This window comes from Molothrus ater, chromosome 7 (genome assembly GCF_012460135.2).
Source record: "Molothrus ater isolate BHLD 08-10-18 breed brown headed cowbird chromosome 7, BPBGC_Mater_1.1, whole genome shotgun sequence".
Taxonomy (NCBI): Eukaryota; Metazoa; Chordata; class Aves; order Passeriformes; family Icteridae; genus Molothrus; species Molothrus ater.
This window is the reverse complement of record NC_050484.2, coordinates 11,672,260-11,693,004: the sequence shown is the minus strand read 5'-3', so window position 1 is coordinate 11,693,004 and position 20,745 is coordinate 11,672,260. Positions and strand designations below refer to the sequence as shown.

The window sequence follows — 20,745 nt, the reverse complement described above, 5'->3', positions numbered from 1 at the left end:
AAATCAAAACAAGTAAGGTATGAAATATGAACTCAGTAGGCAAGGACAAAGGAGAACAAAGCAATTTGGTCAGTTTAAGCAATGGGGAAATGAAGCAATACTTTGACTGGAGAGGCATTGGAGGAAAGGGCAGAGACTTGGCAATATGACAAAACAAATCCAAACCTCCCATGATACCACTGAACATTGTCCATTGGGAGCCATTGGCTTGCTGATCTCTTCTCTCTGAATATGAGATTTCCCACTTTGTTTTCACTCTGGATGTGATCATGGAGCCAGCCCTGAGTATCAAATCTGTTTTCCCACCTTCAATACACGAAGGAATTAATGCCCTAAGGGTGATGGCAGCTGCTTTGACAATGGCAACTACATGCTTACCCAACAATTATTCAATCATCCATGGTTTCTACCAAAACTTGCTCAGACCTCCTGAGACACGGCCTTTTCCATAAGAAGCAAACAGGTCACAGATTTCAGGTTGCAGTCTCACCCCTGGAACTGTGAGCACTGATTGTCCTGTGGAAAAATCAGGTTAAAGAGAAAGCTGCAAAAGGGTCCTTTTCCTTCATTGTGCTACTTTCTTAATGCTCTCCTGTGGCATTAGCTGCAATATAAATGAATTCATTTCTTACAGCTGCATTCCTTCTGATTGTTTTTGGAAAATTATTTCTTTAATCTAGACACTCTTCTCTAGAAATCTCATCTGCAGTTTCTTTTCTTTTTTCTTTTTCTTTTTCTTGGAGCAACCAGCAAAATACTATTTGGTAGAACAGTGGTAGGAAGGCAACCCACTAATCAAAAGGATTCAAATGGATCTGCGCACTGCCAAGCTCTCTCCTTCCCACCCAGCAGAGGGGAAAAAAAGAAAAAGAAAAAAGAGATAGAGCGAAGGCACAGAGCTTCTCTCCTTCAGCAATCTCACAAATGCAAAACCTTCCACTCCAGTGACTCCTCATTAACTTACCAAATCTGACAGTCTAATTATCGTAGCTGCTTCACGCTTAGAATAAATAAATACTAAAGTGGGTGTTTAAAGAAATTGAGCAGTGAAATTCAGTCATCTAGACAGTCAATAGAGAGTTTATTTTAAATTTTTATATTCTTATGTATTTATATCATTTTAGGAAAGATAATGAGATAGTTGTCTTTCAGGCTAATTGAGTTCCTATGCTCATGGTTGCTTGCTGTCACAATCTCAAACTTAGCTTTAACTTTTGTGCCTTAGAAATCTGATCACTACCTCCCTATTTACTCTTTTCTGCTGATAACTGGGTGAAGTCACAAGTGCACCTGAGGATGGGAAATTACTATGTGAGACTTCCAGTCTGGATGTCTTTTCACAGCAAACAAGACAACTAAATCTTTTCAGATTTGCATTTAAGAGTGTTAAAGGGAAAATGGAAGTTAAAGAAACCTCAGCTATAACTTGCAATTAGACAAAACACAGAAAAACATCTGCTAACCTCTGATGCAATAGTGTCTGCCTCCACGAACGGTATTAACAGCACTCCCCCCAAGAGTGGTTTGTCTCCCTGAACAATAAGACCTTTATAGAGATTCTCTGGCCTGAGATCAATGGCAGTCAGAGCATTTGATCCATGTCTGTAGGACTTTGTTTCCACAAGTCATGTGGGCCAAACTTTGCGCCAGTTGCTTTTGCAAGAGCAGGAGCTGGGGAGTGAGCAAAGGAAATTTTCCTTTTCCCATCTTCCCCTTTGCTCCGTGCTCCTAAACAGTGTCCAACACAATGGCTGCCCCAGGACAGCATGCAGGGAAAAGCTTCAACAGGGCAACATGTCCAGGGCCCTGTGCACTTGGCAAGCATCTGCTGTGATGTTGCAACAGCTTTCCTAGGGTGGTGGCTTAATGACACAATACAAAACTTTCATGTCCTGTCAGTATGAAGGCAAGCACATCTTCCACTGTGGGGATCACACCAGGTGAAGGGGGGTGGTTTCCTGAGTTAAGTGAAGATTTGTTTTATCACCTCACAGATAAGAATGCTTCTGGCTTAGGAGGGGCAGCTGATTTCCTGCTCATCACCAGCTTTGGTTTATTCCCATATTAAGACACATTATAAACCAGACTCATCCACCTGGTAGGAACTTTCTAGGTGTCTGTATCTGACGTACAGTGAAGGATATCTGTTTGCTGTGTACAGAGGTCACAAAGCAAAGTGGTAAAAAAAATCAAGTATGAACTGTATGAACCTTCTAGCTATGTAGGAGAACCAAGGGAAACCAGCCAACCCAAACAAGAGATGATGAAAGCCAGCTCTTCTTTATATGTCCCCTGCGATAACATTTCCCAGTGCTGGCTAATCCCAACAGTAATGGGATTTTTAGTAGGCAATGGCTTGCAGCCTTAACCTCCTCATTGCCCAAACTTACGGACTTGCTTTGTCTTAGTTTAGATGCAACAGACATTAAAATGACTGTCAACATCAAGCCTCCCTCCTCCTCCTCCTTGTCCCTGAAAGGCTGAATAGTGGGCTGTTTCAGGAGAAATGGTATAGTGTCTTCATCACCTGGTGCACTGATTTTGTGTTGCTGGGGGCGATAACAATTAGAGACCAATTGTACCCAAAAGAGCAAGTACCTCCTAGTCAAAGCCGAGATCCCATCCATGCAACACACAGTCCTGATGGAGCATGTACTGGAATTTACTGACTATGGTGCCGAGGGTACAGCCAGGGTTGAGCATCTCCTACACTGAGAGAAAGGTCTCTCGTGAGACTGGGCATTGGTCTGGTGGGGAAAGGATCTGAGCTGCCAGCTCAGGCCTCCCTGGCCCCTGTGCCTGTGAGGTTTGGCCAGAGCTCTTCTTGCAGTGTGTTTTCTTGGGAGTGCATTGTTGATAACCCCAAATCCCACTGCTTACCTTCCCTTCTTGCAAGTCTGCTCTAAAGCATTGGAGGGAAAAAGAGAGGGAAAATAAACCTAATCTATAACTAAGAATAATAGGCTGCAGTTGTTACTGTGTCTGACCTGTCTGACAACAGAGTGAGATACCTCCTCAGAAGGCCCTTTTGCACTTCAGGACTGACACTGAGTTGAGAGCACTGCTCATGCTTTCTTGATTCAAGGATCTCATCTTTCTTCCAGGAGGGATTAATTGGACAGAAAACATTCTGCTTTAGCAGGCGGCAAAGGGTTAGAATGAAGTTTTATCAGAGCTGCTGCAATGCAGGGCTGCACTGCACAAAGATAATTGTCTCAGGATTGGCTCTGGCCAGAAAAAGGACAGCAAATGCTCTGGTTTTACAAAGGTCATCACTGCCACCCCTTAGGCTACTAGCCTAAAGGAAAGGAAGCTGAAGAAACCCCTGCACCTCTCTCTCTTTTTATATGCAGAGGTGCTGGTGGCACATGTAGAATTAAGGCCACCGAGATGATGAGCAAGGTTTGAACCTGGACCTCAGGAATCCCCTCCTAGAGCTACAGGCACAGGAATGAGCAGCTGTGGGAGAGGCCCATCTGTGGGCCAGTCCCACTCAGAGGACAGAGAACCTTCTTCTTCCCTTAGAGCACGGGCTACTCTTTTTTCCCAGCACTTTGTGCTCAGATGAGCATAGCAACAGCAACCTGTTCCACTCTGTAGGAGCTGCTCTCGAGGAAGCAAAGAGCCCTGTGCTCCCTCTCCCTATTCCCAGGGGCAGCAGCCAGCCTCACCATTAACATTCTCCCTAGGAATCAGAAACCTGCTATTTGGAGGGGTACTTAACTTCGAAACAGTGATTTCTCCAATTATTTTTTCCCAGGAACTGACCTTTGAAAAACATCCTCTAGCTTCCAGCTTGTCATAACAACTTATATAAAGGACAGTTATGGATACAATTATTTCATAAAAACAGAGAATAATTTTTTAAGAGAATCTTTTATTTTTTCCAACCTTGTTTCCCTCTTACTCTCTTACACACCTTGGGATTAAACCCCTCTTCTTTCACCTTTCATCTCCAGATCACATTCTGCCTTCTGCTTTAACTTTCCCTTTCAGAGGATGGCAACTAGTAGCCAGCATCCTCCAGAACAAAGTCGAACAGAATATATTTAAAATCTGCACTGTTATCATAGCAACAAGAATTTTAAAATGATACAGTTAAATTCCAAAAGAGTGTTATGCCAAAGTGACACAAGAGAGCAAATGTCTTAAACAATTATGGCAATAGGAATGGCTACATGGGGAATTATTCAGAATAGCCTAAATTTTACAGGCTTAAGGAGTCACTCATGAATATGGTCTTGCATGATCGTACTGTACTTGTTTCAGCCCTGTGCACTTTGATTCTGTTCTCAGCACATTGGTTGCTATGATAACACCATGCAGTTTCCTGTCCACACGACACTTCTTGCTGCAATATGGGGGATAATAAATATGGGACGGTGCCTAAACCCAGGTGAAAGGAATCTGTCCCCTCACTGGCAGCATATTGGAGAGACTGACACATTATGCCAATCTGTTTTCTCATTCCTTCTCTTTCTCCTCACTCTCTCCCTTTCTCTCACACTGTCTGTCTCTGTACCTGTTTTTTTCCTCTCTCTCTCTCTCTCCCTCTTTCTCTCTCTCTCAGCACTGACACTTTCATCTTCTCCCTTGGGGATTGGAGATGTCACTGCGGGAAGTGCTTGTCCGCCTCTCTGGCAGCAGCAGAGCCCTGTGGCTTTGACAAACCTCATTTAATTGGGAGGAAGCCAGGAGGGTTTGAAAGAACTGAAACATCCACGAAACTCCTTTTATCAGGCATAATTTAAACTCTGCATGGAAAAAACCCTATATGTATAAAGAAAAGTCAACTTCCCTCCTGCTGTGCGTGCTCCCCTCCTCCCCCCCCGGCACAGGCAGGCTCCTGTGAGATTCCATCTTTTCATTTTTCTAAAAGTGTCAAAGTAGATTTGTGCTCTGTGGCTGGGTGAACAGAAAAGGAATGCAGATGTCTCTCACTCAAGCACATACACACACAGAGCACCTTCTGAAGGGCAGCAGTTTGGGGGACTGGGAGAGATGCTAGCTGGCTGCTTCTCCACTTGGGATGTGTCGCAGGAGCCAGAAATTTGGTTTTCCAATAGCTTGACAACACAGTCCATGAAGGCTTTTTCTTAATTGCCCCTATCTTTAAAAACACCACTAAAGTAACTAGTGTACAGGGTGCCCAGGAGGCAACTGGGAATGCAAGGTCCCTTTGGACCTTGCTTTCCCTCGTGAGGAGCAGAACTGCAGCTTGGAGACCCTGTATTTTTTGTCAGCTCAGGCCAGGAGAGGCACAGCTGTGTGTGCAGCTGTGTGCTTAAGAGAAGGGAGCAAGGTAAAACTGAGGGAGAGCTGGTGTGACAGGGTACAAGGAACAGCTGTCTCAACATCAAAAGGGAGTGGGAGGAGCAGTCCAAGGGAATTGGGGCTAGCACACCATGCTGAGCAGATGGGAATTCAGGACATCAGGAGGGACCAGCGGGTGAGTTACACTGAACACACAGTGTGAGCTGAGAAATGTCCAGGCCCTTGGGGTTACAGAATGGGGGAGAGATAACCTGTCAAAGCATTTACACCTCTGCTTTGCAGAGCACCATGGTAGCAGCCCATCAAGGTCTCCTTCTAGTATTAACACAGTGGTCAAGTAGAAGAAAACAGAAAAACAAGTTGTCAAATTTGGCACAGGATGTAAACTTTGCAGCTTATAGGAGTGGGGAGGGAGTGCAGGCAGAAAAGAGAGACATCCAGGTGAATGACAGAGACTTTCAAAAATAGAGAGGAAACTCACAGTAAATAGCACGTGCAGCAGCTCTTTCTTGGTGAGATGAAATAGAGAGTTGACTTACCAGCAGGAACCTGGTAGAGATGAGGAGGCAGAGGGCTGAAGAAGCTATGAAGAAGCGCATCTTGTGCAGAGATTCGGCCTCGAGGGAAGGCTGTGAGCATCCTGGAGGCCAAATTCTCTGCTGCTGGCACCCTGCTCATCCTAGGGAAACAGAAGAAAAAATAGCACAGGAGATGAGGATGAGCCAGAAAGCTGGAACCAGAGCATGACCCAGCCCTTCTCAGCTTGAGGCAAAGATAGTGGAGGGACACAGGGGAGCTGGATAAACCCACCCCAGCTACACAGCTTTGCAGGACATTTGCTTTTCCATCTGAGTTTGACTACGTTGGGGCATATGCATCCAGGATTTCAGCTCAAACTCATGTTTACAGACAAATTTTGAAAACCAATTTCTGGTTTTTAAAAAGAAGGTTGTAAGTGAAAGGGGAAATGATGCTGAGGAGACTATATTTTACATGTTGTAACTGTAATATCAGAGTTTGGTGGTATCAGTTTACAGTGACAATACAAATGTAAAAAAATAACGTGACTGGCCCAATGAGAAGACTAGAGGTCAAACCTAATAAACCTAAAGAAAATACCATTTCCTCTTCTCCTACCCCAGTACCAGTAGTGCAGCTGGTTGTAAATTGTGTTGGGGATTCACAGAGAAGAATCTGTTTCTCAGAATGAGTGCTTAAAATAAATGTAATACACATATGCTCCATGCCCAGCAAACACCAATGCCAAGTGGCTGCTCCCTAGAGGAGCACACAGCTGGGGACAAGGAAGTGGAAGAGCAAAAACAAACCAACAAGGAAACAAATAAAAATAGTCATTTAGTTTTACAGCTTTTACTTTGTTTGTTTGTTCTGATCACATTTCAGCTTCAGAGCATGGCCTGTTGTGCTTCCTCCCTTGCCCCCAGCGGTGCTTCCCCTCCAAGTGACATCAGGAGCTGGGATCCCCCTGCTCCTGCACTCCCCCTCCCTATACAGGACATTTGACATGCTGACATTTTTGTTTTGAGGAGATAAAATGTAAAATATAAAAGAAGAGGAAAAAACACCAAGACAGAAGGAGAAAAAGAGATCCTGAGAAACAAATTTGTAGAAGGTATCTCGCCTCACTGTGGTAGATAATCGCTGAATTTTCACCTCCAGAAAAACAACTCAAGTTCCCCTTCCTTTGGAACCGGGGATGGGACAGGGAGCCAAAGCATCCTGTCTGAGGCCTCTTGCTAGAGTGCATGACAGGCTGCCCTTGCCCTGGCAGGGTCTTGCTGGAGACCTTCTGCCCCCTGGTCTCTGCTGCTGCAGGCTCCCACTCTGGGCAGCAACACAGTTCTGTGCCTCCCCCCATGGCTCAGGCTTCCTGGTGGTGGCCAAGCTCTGTGGAGAGCTCCCTTTTGATTTCTTAATTGTCCATGGAGAGTCATGGCTGAGCAGTCTGTATGAAGCAGCTCTTTCCTTCTCCCAAGCTGAGCATTCCAAGGCAGTTATTTGGCCATGGCAGCACCAGGACTCTAAGGCAGAGCTGGAGCTGGCCCATATTCAGCCCACAGCTCTGCCATGGAGGTGCTAGGCCAGCCCCTTGATTTGACCTGAAATGGGGTCTGTCAAGGGATTATGGCCAAAAAGCAGAAGTGCAGTATAGCACAGTCACAAGGAATATACTTATTTCTTTGTTCAGGCTGAGAGAGAATTTGTTCTGTTCCAGGACCTGCATTATAAGGGTTTGGGACATATTGAGCTTTCTGTGTTTCTCAAGCTGTGCGTGACAATGGCTGGCATTTCAGTAACCTGTGCTTTGCTGAAAACTTTAGCATGTTTGTTCAGCCATTTAGAACAGCATCTGGGAAATCCTGCTCTGAAGAGCAGCACACTTCCCTCCTAGCAGGGCTGGATCCCAAGCAATCAGCTGAACAGATAATAAACAGCAATGAAACATGTGGTTATGTCCTCAAAGGATATTTGATTATTGGCATCTTCATGTACACAATCTTGAGGACAAATCCTGTCTTGTCTTTTCCTACATATCTATAAAACCTGCTGTGTGCCTCAAAGTCAGTTTAGGGGGATTTGATTTGAATGACTCCCTTTAGCTAGGTTAGGGCACTTTGTCTGATTATAAATTTCTTTCAGTGATACATATATACATTCTGTGTGTGTGTGTGTGTGTGTGTGTGTGTGTGTGTGTGTGTGTGTGTGCCTGAAAAAACACTCCTTTCCCTGAGCACACTAGGGAGTGATTCAGTAGTGCTGGTGTCTCTGGTCAAGCTGTGTGTGTAACCATGGCCTTCATCTCATAGCTTTGGCCACTAAGAATGTGATTTTCCCCCTCCTAGCTAATCACAAGATTATTTCATTGTCTCATAAAAATGCTGTCCTAGCATGTCTTCCTTACTGCTGTTGAGCAACATTCCTACAGTCTGTTTTCAAAAATGAAAATTGGGACAGTGTGAAGTCTGTCCTCAGTCTGGGCAAGAGGGCCTGGGAAAGTATGACCTTCTCAATCGAACTGTGCCCCACAGAAAGCTGCACACAAAGTCACTGAATCACTGCTTATCTCAGAATAATCACTACTCCTCTGAGAATAATAAACCCACTATGTGTCTACCTTTGCTGAGATCTCTCAAAATCAGTTGCTTAACTGATGTTAGATCTGCTTGTTACTACAGAGCCACCCTGCTCTTCCTGAGCTTGCCAAAAGAGCTCATTTCAAGTTAAATGATTGCACAAAGAAACAAATAAACCCAGAGGCAATTTTGACATTGCTGTTATAGGTAGCTTACCTGTCACAGATGACTCGGAGTCTCTGAGGTCTCCTGGAAGCAACCAGTTCTAGAAAGTGTAATATGCAATCACAAGATTAAATGAAAATCAAGCCAAAACCCATTCTCTGAGCCCCTACAAAAAATGTGCTCAGAATTTCAAAGGGCCCTATAGAATCTATCATCTTATTGTTTATAAATATACATTATTCCTATAGGACTTGAATACCTGCATTGATCTTAATAAGGCTGTTCCAGTTCTGGAACCCTTTCATATATCTGTGAGTATAGGCCTTGGACCTCCTCCTGTTACAGTGTGAGTCTTAGCTTTGACATCAATAAAAGCAGTATCAGTCCCTAAAGCCTTCACACAAAGGAAGCAAAAAGAAGTTTGCAGGCCTGAATCCCCAGTCAATTGTCTTGACTTTCCAAGGGGCTGCTGAGCTTCACATATTGCCCCCATGGGTACATGGGGCTTTTCTACATGGATGCAGCAGTAACACTGGGGATGGAGACGAAGCACTTTGATCCCACTCTCTTCTTGCCCACAGCCCTCACTGTGTTTGTTGTTTGCCCAGTTAACCATGCTCATGGAGGCTTTGTACTCACTGATTATTGTGATCTCTATTAGACTGGAACTTAGCAGAGTTTGCAGTTTTGTGAAGTCTGTGTTCTTGATATTTTTCAAGGACATATTTCTAAACATTGTGGTAAATATAGAGGAATACATTCCTCAAATGCTTTATTGTAAAGCATGAGTTTTCTCAGGCTTAGATACGAATGAATGGCTTAAGCCTGGAAAATTTCCCCGTGGAGATGATGAACAGAGAGATTTTTTTTGCAATCAGAAAGGCTGCAATTTCTACCCACCTACATTTTCCTGAGCACTGTTTCTGACAGCAGAGAATGAACAGTGGCACTCTAGTCATGGGAAGGAGAACAGGATGGGTGGTGTCCACCCCTCTTCCAGCTCAGCCTGGACAAGCATTCCCCACAGCAGGGAGACCACCAGGAGGCAAGCACCACTGGTCTGCTGCCAGCAGCCTCAGAGCTTGGCTGGGGTTAATGCTGCACCTTTCCAGAGCATCTGCCCTCCCTGCCTGCCAGGAAGCAGCAGGCACTTCATTCAGGGACAGGAGCTGCCTGCTGCAGTCCAGGTGGGAGTCCCCTCTACTTTTGCCTGCACGGCCATTTCCAGAGTGCCAGACCCTATGTCTGACTTGATGCACAGACAACTTGAAAAAGTGCAAATGACTGAACTTCCAGCCCTTGACCTTTCCAGCAGCAATCTTGCACCATTAAACCAGGCAAGCCAGGTTGTTAAACCTCTCACAGGGTAAGTAACAGTTCAGAATTGAATTGTTCTCCTACACCCAAATACTAAGGTAATTTCTAGAGCAGTAAATGGGAATATAACTTAGGATGAGATTTATGGCTGTTTATGTGCCACAGCACTGGAATATCACCAATATATAGAAGTTATATATTAGCATCTTGAATACTCCCTTCCTAAATAAGTCACCAAGACTGGCAGAACATTGCTCTTGGATCACTAGTAACATTTTCACTGATCATCTTTCCTTTTTTTTGCCCCCTTGACTGTAACAAAAGTGTAAAAATAAATTACCCATGTAAAGTTTCCAGACAGAATAGAAGAAAAACAATTTTAAAAGTGGTTTGGAAAGGCAAAAAAATTTTCTGTGTGAGGTAGAAATTTTTATCTCTTCACAGAGCTGGCCAAAAACTTTCAGATGTGGTAACTTTCTGTCAGAAAAATTTGATTTGTGAGATAAAAACATTTTATGACAATATATCAATTTCATTAAATATTAGTAAAAATGCCAAGATTATTTAAGTACTGTACTGAAATCTTTTAACATTAATATTCTTTAATGAGTTTAACACAGAATTTTAAAAATGCATGTTGAGTTGGTAACGGCAGGGCAAAACGTTTCAATGATATCTTAGTGAAATGTCGCTTTGTTTTTGCAGAGTGTATTTTCAGGATTAACATTCCAAAAAGGAAATAGAGGTGTCTTGGAAATAGAGGTGTCTTAGAAATAGAAATATCAGCTTGCTTACTGGGAACTGGAAGGAATACCTGAATTAGAGTTTGCTGTCTTGAGCAAGCCTCTTGACTTAAATTTATCTTTTATGTAACCTGGAGATTAATAATTATCTGCAAGGGGTAGTGTAAGAGCCAGCGAGCCAACTACTCCTGTCCCTGTCCAAACTCATCTCTCAGTGAAGAATTCAGCTTGAGTGAGGACTGCCAAATTTGCCACTTTGAGTATACAGAGCTTTGATTATAAATGGAAGATATGGGTAAGAAAACTGTGTGTCTCTGCTCAAGGACTTAATGCAGTTAACTAATGCAGTTTAAATCAGTTCAGATTAATCTCCTGACTGACCCCATATAGACAAATCCTTAGAGAATGCCGAGGCCCCATTGTGTTGAGCAGGGTAAAAACAGGACTGTAAATATTTTCCCTACTGTAAGATTAAGAGCAATCTAAAATTGTAAAACACTGTAAACAGCTACTCCATAAAGGTAAGAGATAAAGAATATTTAGATCATTCAAAAAAGTGGATGAACTTCTGATTTAATCATCTCACAGTGATGATGTAGACATAAAATGATGCGATTGTGTAGGGCTGATTGGCTTTTTTAACAGTATGAGTAGATCTGAAAGGTAGCACGGTGGGTTTGTTATTTTCTATCCTTATGCAAGGTAGAGTGTGCTAATGAGGAAATACCTTCCTATTTGAAAACCCAGGTGGAAGTGGCTAATGAACTGATAATGAGGCAAGCAAGCCAGAGGACAAAAGTTAAACTTTCCTAATTGATGAAGAGAGAGAAAAGGGATGCCAAGTGCTGCTGGATGAAGGCAGTGGGGTTGCAGGCTCACAGAGAAAATTCCTCTCATTAGTGAAATCTCTGTGGCTTCAGGACAGGAGCAGAGCTCTGTCTGTGTGGCAGGCTGGAAACTGCAGGCTGTGCCCATTGCCACACAGATGGGAAGTTTCCCTACACCCTGGCTAGCATACATTGCACATTAGTTACAGTGCTGCTCTTCCCTTTGAGATCAAAGCCACATGCAGTTTATTATGACAATAAAAATTTTATCGTTTTAGAATTCAGTTTTCAACCATCCCATGTGTTAAATGAAACATCAACATAAAAAGTGAGATTACAAAAAAACCCCAAAGCACTCGGAATGCAGACTTCATCTGCATTTTCACAAATGACATGGGAAGTTTGTATTTCAGGGCGTGCTGCTTGTTGCCTCCATCTGCTGGTGACATTTTGGAAACGCAGCAGATACTGAAAACATACCTGGGAGCACAAGTTGACTCTGGAAAGCTTCTAAATCTCATTCAGCATACCAAAGCCGGCAGAAAAATGAAAAACTAGGTTTTATTTGAAAGTCATTGATACATCTGAAAAGGCCTTGTGTGAAATCTGCATCTGCTCTGTGAGGTGATATTACCTGGCACAGGCAAGTTCATCATTCAGCCTGTGCAACAAATCAAGGAGTAAAGCTCACTCTCAGTTCATCATGTTATGGATAGGTATGCACTGCTTCCCATTCTTTGGAATCCAAATTTCAGGAAAAGGAAATAAAAACTAACTTGGTACATTGGGCGCTCCAGCATTCCCAGGTTGGCAAAAGCACTAGCTTAATGTCATGGGCTGTGATTCCTAATCCTTTCCTGCCCTTGACCCCTGCTGTCTAGATTCAAACTTGTAACCATTAATGGGGCTGGATCAAAACACTGGCCTTCTGGTGTCACCAATGGTGTTTAGAGGGGATTTAAACTCACTGCTTTTCAGCGCAGTGAAATGAACACAGCAGTAGATTAATGCAAGGATTTGAGCTCACTCAGCATGAGAGCTTTCAAAAATAGTGTTAACAGAGCTGCAACTGCCTCTTTCAGGGGAAGCAAAATGAGGGAACAGAACAAATGAACAAGCACAGGGCAAAGCCTTGTCACTATGGGTAGGGCTGGTAAGCCCGGGGAGCCAGGGAGACAGGCAGCGACTGTGCTGAGATGTGGGGCAGGAGCTCTCCCAGTCCTTCCTGTTCTCCAGGGAATGGCTCTCCAACCTGCTTGCAGGCCCTATGACTGCACATAATTCCCTATCCCAAGTGCCACTCCTGCAGAGAGAAGGTGACATCACAAGCTGTAGGGCTGGCCACAAACAGGTTACTCACCCATCCTTCCCATTCACCTGGAGTCAGGTTGAGACTTTGGCAAACTGTAGGGAATGGGCATGAGGGTGTTCTTGAACGTTGTGCAAGACACCAGGGCACAGGGCAGTCAAAAACGCCTTTGCACATTCCATCCCTTGCCAGCTGCCCATAGAGGAGGCAGAGGAGCTGCTTTTCCTCCAGCTGCCCTGTGTGTGCCTGACTCACAGAGCCCATGCTCTATCCTTTCCAGACTGCAGCAGGATGTGCTCAAGCCCACAGCAGTGACAGAAAAACATCTAAAGATTTCCAGCTTTCATTTCAAAGATTCCTACTAACCCACCTGGCCCAGGAACCCTTCCAGTAACAGTCTCAGTCTGGGGCTGCGCCTACTGCTGCTGAATCCAGTGGGAGTTTTACCATCAACTTCAATGAGAATAGGATCACACCTCAGTGCTTTGTTTTGCCCGTGTTCATTCCTTGCCGCGGGCAGGAACCTGTTTGTTTGTTTGCTGCCTGTGCTCAGTGTGAACATCAATAGGACTAGCTAAAAGAATTCAAACCATCAGATTTGGAGAAGAGCTCCAAAGTTTGTTTGCTTATCTGAACCAACCCAGGCACCCAGATTCGCACAAATGGTCTGGGAAAAACCTCAGGAGAGAAGGTTTGCTCAGGCTGACTCCACAGACAGTATTGGGGCTGAGCATGTCCTGGGGGGGGAACAGCATTTGTGCTTCAGGGAAGAGAGGGGAAGTGCCCAGAAGCATATAAATGGCATTCAACTTTAAACAAAGAGACTAATTGTCTTTTTACCAGCAGTCTCATCAAAAAGTGAATTGATTTAGTTCATGAGTAGGGCAAATAATCCAACTTCAGACTAGCCTTCCTCTTCCAGACTGGCTTGTGTAATCCAGGTGTGAGCCAAGTGCTTGGCTCCCATATGTGGCTGGAACAGCTCGCAGCCCCTTAGGCTCTCAAGAGGGGAAAGGGATATTGCCTCTCCAGCTAACACAGCTGTTGCCCCTAACACTGACAGAGCATCTTCCATGTGTTTGCCAGCTCCGTGGGGTGCTCCAACAGAAGTGTCCTCTGAGTCCTGCATTTCTGCCTGGTCCTGCCATAAAGGCACCAGCATTCCAGTATCACAGCACAGCACAGGTCAATTCTGGCCCTCTGGAGTCCTCTAGGGAAACTTTCTATCAAGTCTGAAAGCAAGTCAGGCTTGAAAACTGCTTATGATGTCTCAGCTTCACTGGGGTTGTTGCCCTGCTGTCCAGGTGCCTGTCCTCTCCTTCCCAGCCCTGCCATTGGCACCCTCCAGAGCAGCAGAGGACAGCACTGCTACTCAGACAAAACAGAGCTGAGGGAATCACTACTCAGAGCAGTTCTAGGCTTTCACATTCTTTGTTGTCTGTGCAAGTTTCTTTGGTAACATAGCCTTAATGCTTGCATTTCCAGGTTGTGCCTCTACCTAGCACCAGGATACCTAACCATCATCACTCAGAGTTTGTATGTTTGAGGCTTTGTATTAGCAGATGGCTGGCATAAAAAACTTCTTCGTGATTAGTTCCTCCCACACATGAGCATTTCTGTATCTCCCAGACTACTCTTCTCAACTTGTAGACTATCCAGCCAGGCCTTCTACAACTTAGAGAAGAAAATGCTTCCTCCAGCTGTCTGCTCTGTGCTTGCTTGCTATCCAAATTAAACTTGCTGTGGACAGCGACACATTCCCATTTCACGCTGGTTTGATTAATGTGTCTCAGCTAATTGTGTGAAAGATTCCAGTCCTTTCGACTGTGAGACCAGGTTATTGTTCAGCCAATCTCGGCTACCATGTGAAAATGGGGGCTGTTTAGTGTTCATGCACCAGAATCAAAGGAGGGGCATCTTGGACTGGGTCACAGAGCAACACCCACTTCTTTGAAAAGATGTTACTATGCTCTACTAAACCTGTAAACCTCTTGCTCAAAGCACGTCTTCTCCCTCCTCCTCTCCCCCCTGTTCTTTTTTTCCCTGTCCAGATAGACAGGCTCCCCCCACCACTCTCCTATGGTATAAGTGAGTGAGAATGGCTAGATTTGGATGGCTGAATTTCACATTCTAGGGTTTTTAATATTTCACTTTAATATTTCTCTTACAGAATGATCCTGCTGAGAGGCTGAGAATCAGTGCTCATCATTTTCCCCTCACTGACACTTGAATATATTTTCCCAGGAGAAAACATTAAACAAAAAGAGAAAGAGAGAAAGGGAGAGAGAGAGAGAGGGAGAGGGAGAGTGACTGAGCTAGCTTTTCAAAGCATACTTCTCAACCTGCCCACATCAAAATAAGAGACAACTGGCCCTTTGAAGTTCAGGACACAGACTTCTCTACCAGCTCATGTGGAAATAAAAGAATCCAGCTTTGTAAATCACACAGATTTCTCACCTTGCCGACATCAAAATCAGGGACAGTGACCTTTAAAGCTGAGGTTTAAAGGTCCCCAAACCAATCTCCATAAAAATAAGGAAAGTTCAGATAAACTGTATCTCCAGGTGCCTGTCAACTTTTCCAGTCTAAACCAGGAGACATTAGTCCTTTGCTCCACTCCACTGAGGAGTGGAGACTAAATACACTGTAAGACTTGGAGCAATGAAATCTTCCATTAGACTTACACACACCAGCACTCAGTGAAGCAATTTTGGCACACACATACCTCTGTTTGTAAACTAAGCCAGTCCCAGTCCTTTTGTAGGTCCTACACCACTGTCATTACGTAGCTCAAGGGATTTAGTAACACCGAAGCACAGGATTTTTCATAATAAGAATTACTGACCCAACAATGGAGTAGCTAGTGGCTCTGAGAAAAAGCTGGCCTTCTCATGAGTTAAATCCTACCTGGGTTGTAGTTGGGGAGCTTGGAAAATCCTGGCCAGGTGTCTTCAGTTGGGACCCCCAATACCTGCAAAAGGAGTGAGAAGAGCAATGACCTCTTTTTGCCCATTTTGGCCTTGGTGTGGAGTTGGAGGAATCATTCTCAGTGGAGAGTGACTGGCCTTCCCTGTAAAGGAGAATCACACTGCCCTGGCTGGTGCTGGATCTACCACTGTGCATAAAGGGCACTGACATTTTAGCACTTGATTATGTAGCAGAAAGGCTCCTGCTGAGATTGAATGCTCTTGCTCCTGGGAACATCAGTGAAGGCATATGCAGCTTCACTGCCAGGTGTCACTGCTGCCTGTGTTTGCCAGCCCAGGGGTCACACAGTTGAGCCTTTTTCAGTGCTGAAGGTGTCCTGCCACACCAGAGCTGCACTGGGGACTTACTGTGCCCACTTGCACTGGCAGCAGCTGGTATGTTCAGCAGCAGCACAGGCTCTGAGCTCTGAGAGAAACCCTTGCCTTCTGAGGTAAAAAAGTAAAGCTGGCAGACAGGTCTAGTAGCTGGAGCTAGAAAGCAGTGCAGAGCCTCACTCTGAAGGATACAGAGCTTCAGCAGTGTCTTTGGCTTTTATTGAGGATTGTGGGCTCCAGCAGTGAGCTTGCAGCAGTGAGCAGCTGCTCACTGAGCAAAGTCTGGACCAGTAAAGCCTCCTTCAAGTTCATTTTAGTTGCTGAAATGTGTGACATATCCAAATTTCTGCAATTGCAGATGTTTAGTGTTGTTATTATTATTAGTTAATGCATGCAAAGTGCCCTGTGCCTATTGATGATGTGTGCTAAAGCAGTAAAGCCAAATATTTAAGAAGAATTCACAGCATGTGCCTTGGTAGTATAAATCAGTACTGCTAGCTCCAAGCATTCAAAGCTTTCATCCAGACAACACCCAGAATTATCAGGTTTCCTTAAAAAGCAGTGAAATTTTAACATGAAAAGTTTCAGGGTTTTTATTTACTTTCTATTCTCCAACACTAGATTTGTCTCACATTAGTTACCCTTTGCATATGATAGACAATTCCTGTTTCTTAAAGTGTGAGCTGAGATATATGACATGGGGAACTTGGCCTCCCCAAAATTTGTATTAAGATTGCAAGAAAACAGGCATCAGTGAAAAAACACATTAAAGAAGGAAGAACTATAAAGCCCGCTTGTGGCAGTTGTAAAGCATCAGGTAGTTGATTATTTTTCTCACTCACAGCTGGGAAGCAGCTGTGACAATTGCAGCTGCCTGGAGAAGACAGCCACAAACAGGGTGTGCATCTCATCACTGGCACACGTTAGCACGGCGTGCAGTTGCTGTGGCCCACGGTTTCAAACTGTTCATGGGCTCAGTCTGCCACAGCAAAGACTAAGGGGGATGATCCTTGTCTCTTCTCACCTGTAAAATCACCTTGGAAGCTTGAAAGCTCCCCAAAGAGAAGGTGTCGTGCAGCGTTCAGCCAACTGGGGACGTTGGAAGCTGGTTTGCACCATGGGTAATTTGGCAGCCCTGGGTGAGGATGCCTTTTTGACTGGTATATTATGTGACTAGGACAAGTCTGCCCAAAGCAAACTCTGTATGCACAGGAAAGAGAGAGTTGGAATTTGAACTTGAATCCAGAAATTGCTTTCTTTTTGCTATCCTGTTAGCTTTCCAGGAAGCCCTGCTCAGTGGGCCCTCATTCTTCAAGGTTTCTTGTGAGCTGTCAAACATCAGTTCTACAGGCATCAGAGGAAACTGGGTAAGTTCAGTGCATGGTAAAATCATATTGACAGGGTCAGCTCAGCATTCTGATTCTTTTGGTGAAGAATTTAAACAAATAATTATTTGCGTGTGCTTATACTTTTCTACATAAGGATTACAGCAAATGTTACATTTTACTGCATTGGGGAGTGAAAGTGTTCAGAGCACCAATCACTCAATGCCATATGAATGTATATTTGCATTTTCTGATCCTTTTCATTACAAAAGATACTTTTCCAACCTGTAAACTTGCATCTCTTTTTGTTTTCCAATGGAAAACAAATGGGGCAAGTGATTTCATTTCTCTTCTCTTCTCTTCTCTTCTCTTCTCTTCTCTTCTCTTCTCTTCTCTTCTCTTCTCTTCTCTTCTCTTCTCTTCTCTTCTTTTTCCCACCCTGGACCTTTAGTGAGATTCTTTACCAAATCAGACAATGTGTTACAATTATTTATTTGAAATTAATTATACTCTGACAATTGTTTTACCTGTTGTGTATCCACCCTAAATCTAGATGTTAACTCTCTTGTCCATGTCATCAGAAAAAACAAAACAACTTCTCTACACTCTATAGTGAAAGGTCTTGGTGCAGGTCAGTTCAGACCACTGGGGAAGAAAGAGTTTTGAGCCAGAAACATTTTTACAGTGCTTGTATTTCAGCAAGAGCTTTAAGATGGTGTAAATCATTGTTCTTTCTCTCTGCCCTCTAACTGCTTGCTTCTCTTGTGATGACTTAGCTGAAGGAATCAACCTAGCTGATTTTGTTTAATTTTGTTGGGAAGTCTTATTGTATGTTTTGTGTTGAGGAGCCTTGTAGTCATTCATTTGGCACAATGTTTGGCTCAGCAGCAGAAGCACCCTGGTGCCATTCTGTAGCCTAATCCAGCCCTCAGGAAGTCCAGCTCAGCATGATGTTAATCAATAAGATGGAGCTTTTGCATGCAAATCCTATGCCCGGCCTCTTAAAATTTGAATAATGAATCTTGAGTTGGTCAGGTTTGCTTGCTCTCCATGCCATGAGCAAACTGGAGATGCTGGAGTTCCTGTTCACTCATGCCACACTTCCATAACCAACACTGCCAGCCTTGTCTTCACATTTGGCCCTGCTCCTGGGCCATGCCTTCATGAGTACCAGTGCTCATTAGGGCTACTGTTTGTGCAGCCAGAGGATGAGAAGGGCAAGAAGCTGTTCTCATTTAGAGTAAGCCAGGCAGAAAACAAAGTTGCAGGGTCCCCAGTTCATGTAGCCCCACAAGTGAGAGGTGACACAGACCAGCAATGAGCAGCCAGGGATAGAGATGGGAGATGGAGACTGCTTTAGGTGGCACTTGCCTCTAGAACAATTTTTGGTAAAATGACAGCCAGTCAGTCCTGATGATTCAACAGGACAAACACATTTCACAGAATGGGGATTTTCCAACCATGTATCTATATGGTGTGTAAACCAACAGTCCCACATGGAGATGAGCATACTGGGTGATAGAGACTCATGCACATAAATGCAGATGGTCTCTCTACCAGTGCAGGGTGCCTCTACTAGTAGTACATGAAAGGAGCTGACTATGAGAAAACAGTAGGAATCTCCATTCTGAACCTCACACTCAGCAAAATTTCTCATGCTAGACATCGAAAGCCTCTAAGGAGCTTTGAAATCTTGGTCTAACACAGAGCCTCATTCCAGGCTGTATAATATCATAAAACCTCCTGTGAAAAGCACTAATTATTTCATAGCTCTTTAAACTTCCTCAGGACTTTTAAATAAGGGGTTTTTTTGCCTTCTGTGGCACAAATCCTGTTAATCATGGTATTAGTTATAATACCAGAGAAATTACGATAATGCTATAATCCTCTAATGCAAACCCACAGGAAATGTATCCAGAGATTTCACAGACATAAGTGTAAGGATAGCCTTCATTCACACTCTGAGAAGCTGGACCCTGCCCTGGCTTTGAACCTTGTTAGTTGGCCAAGTATGGATTCCCCCCCCGCCAATAATTCTTTTTCCCCCCCACTCTCTATGAAAGAGAAATTCAGCATTTATTTAAATGGACTGAACTCAAGTCTAAAAATCTGACTTATGCAGTCTAATGGCTATGAAGTAATTTCTCATTATTTTAATGAATTTTATTTTTTCTGTACTTTCTCCTTTAAAAACCCATGTTTCAGAAACACAATGATCATTGAGTCCAATTCCTGGCCCTGCACAGGACACCTCAAGAATTCCATTGTGTGCTTGACAGTGTGGTCCAAAAACTTCTTGAGTTCTGGCAGTCTTGGCTGCAGCCACTTCCCTGGAGAGCCTGTTCCAGTGCCCAGCCACCCTCTGGGTGAAGAGCCTTTTTGTAATATCCAACCTAAACCTCCCCTGACATAACTCCAGGCCATTCCCTCTGGTCCTGTCACTGGTCACTACAGAGCAGACATCAGTGCCTGCCCCTCCTCTTCCCCTCACAGGGAAGTTGTGACCGCAGTGAGGTCTCCCCTCAGACTCCTCTTGTCCAGGCTGAGCAGACCAAGTGATAGCTACAGCAAGACCTAAGATGAATGCTTAGGATGACCTCGCTGTTGAGTCAGTAACAGGGTCAGCACGAGTGGCCAGGAGTGCACAGAACCTGTCAGTGCTGCTGACTGCCTCAGTTCTGCCACCTGCCCTCGGAATGTGCCTCTGTGTTGCTGCTTCCCCAGCAGGGAAAATGACTTAGGAAGGTCCCAAATATGTTGCTCTCACTCACTGCTACCTTTATAAAGTAATTTCACGCTTTCCATTATGCCAAATCAGTCTCTAGAGCCGTACCATGAACTGGACGATACAAAATGTGCCAAGTTAAAATGAAGAAGGATCTCTGACAAACCTCAGGGTCTTGCTATTTTCAAGGTAATTCTGGAGCAGTATTAGAGAATGTGGTGTGCTGTATCCTACAGTAAGTAAAGGATTTAAAAAGAAGCAACAGAATTTGCAGTACCTGCACACCTTTTATGCCTTTTCCAATTTGATGTCACTTTAATTGGCTTTAAATTTTTGATGAGATGACAAACATCAAAAGGAAGTAATTAGATTTACTCCTGAGTCTGTAAGAAAGTTGACAAATTAAAATGGGTTACAAAGTCTGCTATGAATTTGGCAGATTAGACAAAATTATTTCTGCTATTCACAGGATCTATGCTTAGGACTTCAAAATTAACTAGGCTGGAGCAATGGATTCCTTTTCTCTTCCATTTCAGAGTGTATTTTACTCACCGCCCAGATCTTCTCCAGTTGTTCATGAGTACCAGAAGTTGCTGCAAATATTGGCTGACCCTGGATCATTTCCACAAATATACAGCCTGCACTCCTGCAAGAAACCCAAGG

At 44.0% G+C, this 20,745-nt stretch overlaps 1 protein-coding gene across 1 annotated transcript in view; it reads right to left on the bottom strand.

Moving 5' to 3' along the window:
- Positions 1–406: 406 nt before the first annotated feature.
- The window catches only part of CDK15 (cyclin dependent kinase 15), a 34,216-nt gene continuing 13,877 nt past the window's right edge, over positions 407–20,745 (bottom strand). Inside the window, exons 9-13 of the mRNA XM_036386869.1 lie at positions 20,635–20,728; positions 15,638–15,701; positions 8,586–8,634; positions 5,814–5,953; positions 407–516 (exon numbers count right to left, since the gene is read on the bottom strand). Of these exons, the coding sequence (XP_036242762.1) occupies positions 407–516; positions 5,814–5,953; positions 8,586–8,634; positions 15,638–15,701; positions 20,635–20,728 (457 nt within the window). The remainder of the gene's footprint in view (positions 517–5,813; positions 5,954–8,585; positions 8,635–15,637; positions 15,702–20,634; positions 20,729–20,745) is intronic.